Source organism: Otolemur garnettii, unplaced genomic scaffold, assembly GCF_000181295.1.
Source record: "Otolemur garnettii isolate 467f Iridium unplaced genomic scaffold, OtoGar3 scaffold00020, whole genome shotgun sequence".
Taxonomy (NCBI): Eukaryota; Metazoa; Chordata; class Mammalia; order Primates; family Galagidae; genus Otolemur; species Otolemur garnettii.
Window position 1 is genome coordinate 22,328,958 of NW_003852415.1, and position 1,686 is coordinate 22,330,643.

At 43.6% G+C, this 1,686-nt stretch overlaps 1 protein-coding gene across 1 annotated transcript in view; it reads left to right on the top strand.

Annotated features, from left to right (window-relative positions):
- AK7 (adenylate kinase 7) overlaps positions 1-1,686 on the top strand; it is a 96,811-nt gene that overhangs the window by 22,191 nt on the left and 72,934 nt on the right. Inside the window, 1 exon segment of the mRNA XM_003787088.1 lies at positions 125-226. Within this exon segment, the coding sequence (XP_003787136.1) occupies positions 125-226 (102 nt within the window).

Genomic DNA, 1,686 nt, shown 5'->3' on the forward strand with positions numbered 1-1,686 from the left:
AAAAAAAAAAAAAAAAAAGATAAGCAGTTGTTTTAAGCTTTATTTGAACTTAAAGGAATACATCTTTAGCTTAGAAGTTTTACAGAGCTCAAATATACCCAGTAGCACTTTTTCTCTCTTCTAGGATGATACAGAAGTACCATTTACTGAAGAGGATTTTCGAAGAAGAAAGCCTCATCCTAATTTTATGGACCACATAAATGCAGAAAAAATGGTTCTCAAATTTGGAAAAGCTGTAAGTCCGGAGTAGTAGAACATTAGGATAGGAAAAGTTCTCTTTGAGATAATTTGCAATGGCTTCTTTATCCTCATCTATATTAATTCAGTCCTGGTCCAGGTATGATATAATAGTTTCCTCTTTTTCAATGGCTGTCTGCCTAGCCAGGACTGTTCTCAGCTTTCCCATACATTATCTCAACTCTTTAAGAATGTCTGTTTAGGGCTGGGCGTGGTAGCTCACGCCTGTAATCCTAGCACTCTGGGAGGCCAAGGCAGGTGGATTACCTGAGCTCACAGGTTCAAGACCAGCCTGAGCCAGACCTCGTCTCTAAAAACAGCCAGGTGGTGTGGTGGGCACCTGGAGTCCCAGCTACTTGGGAGGCTGAGGCAAGGCAATCACTTGAGCCCAAGAGTTTGAGGTTGCTGTCAGCTGTGATGCCATCGCACTCTACTGAGGGGAACAAAGTGAGACTTTCTCTCAAAAAAAAAAAAAAAAAAAAAATTTCTGTTTAGTTTCCTCATACTTATACCCCCAGACCTCTGGGCATCAGGGGGTATAATGTGATGTGCTGCCATTAGATTCCTGGTCCAGGTTTTCATCCAGTCCACTGGGTTGAAAGCCCTTATCAGCACCCAGCTGAGCTCAAGCCCTCATCCACCCAAGGGTTCTGTGGGTCCAAAAAGTCACTTGTCCCAGAAGAGGCAAACAACTGAGAACTGGAATGGGAGAGTGAGGGACCATCTTTACCCTCTTGCCAGAATCTGTTTCTGAAAACAAGTCTGAATAGGGCACATTAACCTCATTCTTCAAGTAAGAAGACAGAGGCTTCCTGAACTTAACGTAACATAACTAGGACATACCAAGCAGCGTTCTGAGCACTTCTCAGCCTTGTCTGAGCACTCCTTACAACAACAATATTATCTGAAATTCAAATAGAGATCTATTAGCCAACAAACTCTGGGGGTATAAAAAATCTTTTTTCCTGAATCCAAAAGCCCATCATTCAATAGAGTGTTTCTTTTCCTTTTTCTTTTATTTATTTATTTATTTATTTATTTTTGAGACAGAGCTTCAAGCTGTCGTCCTGGATAGAATGACATCACAGCTCACAGCAACCACCAAGTCCTGGGCTCAAGGGATTCTCCTGCCTCCACCTCCCAAGTAGCTGGGATTACAGGCGCACACCACAACGCCCCACTATTTTTTTTTTTTTTTTGGGTTGTAGTCATCATTGTTGTTTGGCGGGCCTGAGTAGGATTCAAACCCGCCAGCTCAATTGTACTTGGCTGGTGCCCTAGCCACTTGAGCCATAGGCGTGGAGCCATAGTAGAGTTTTTCTTTTTTTTTTTTGAGACAGAGCCTCAAGCTGTCGCCCTGGGTAGAGTGCTATGGCATCACAGCTCACAGCAACCTCTAACTCCTGGGCTCAAGCGAGTCTCCTGCCTCCGCCTCCCAAGTAGCTGGGA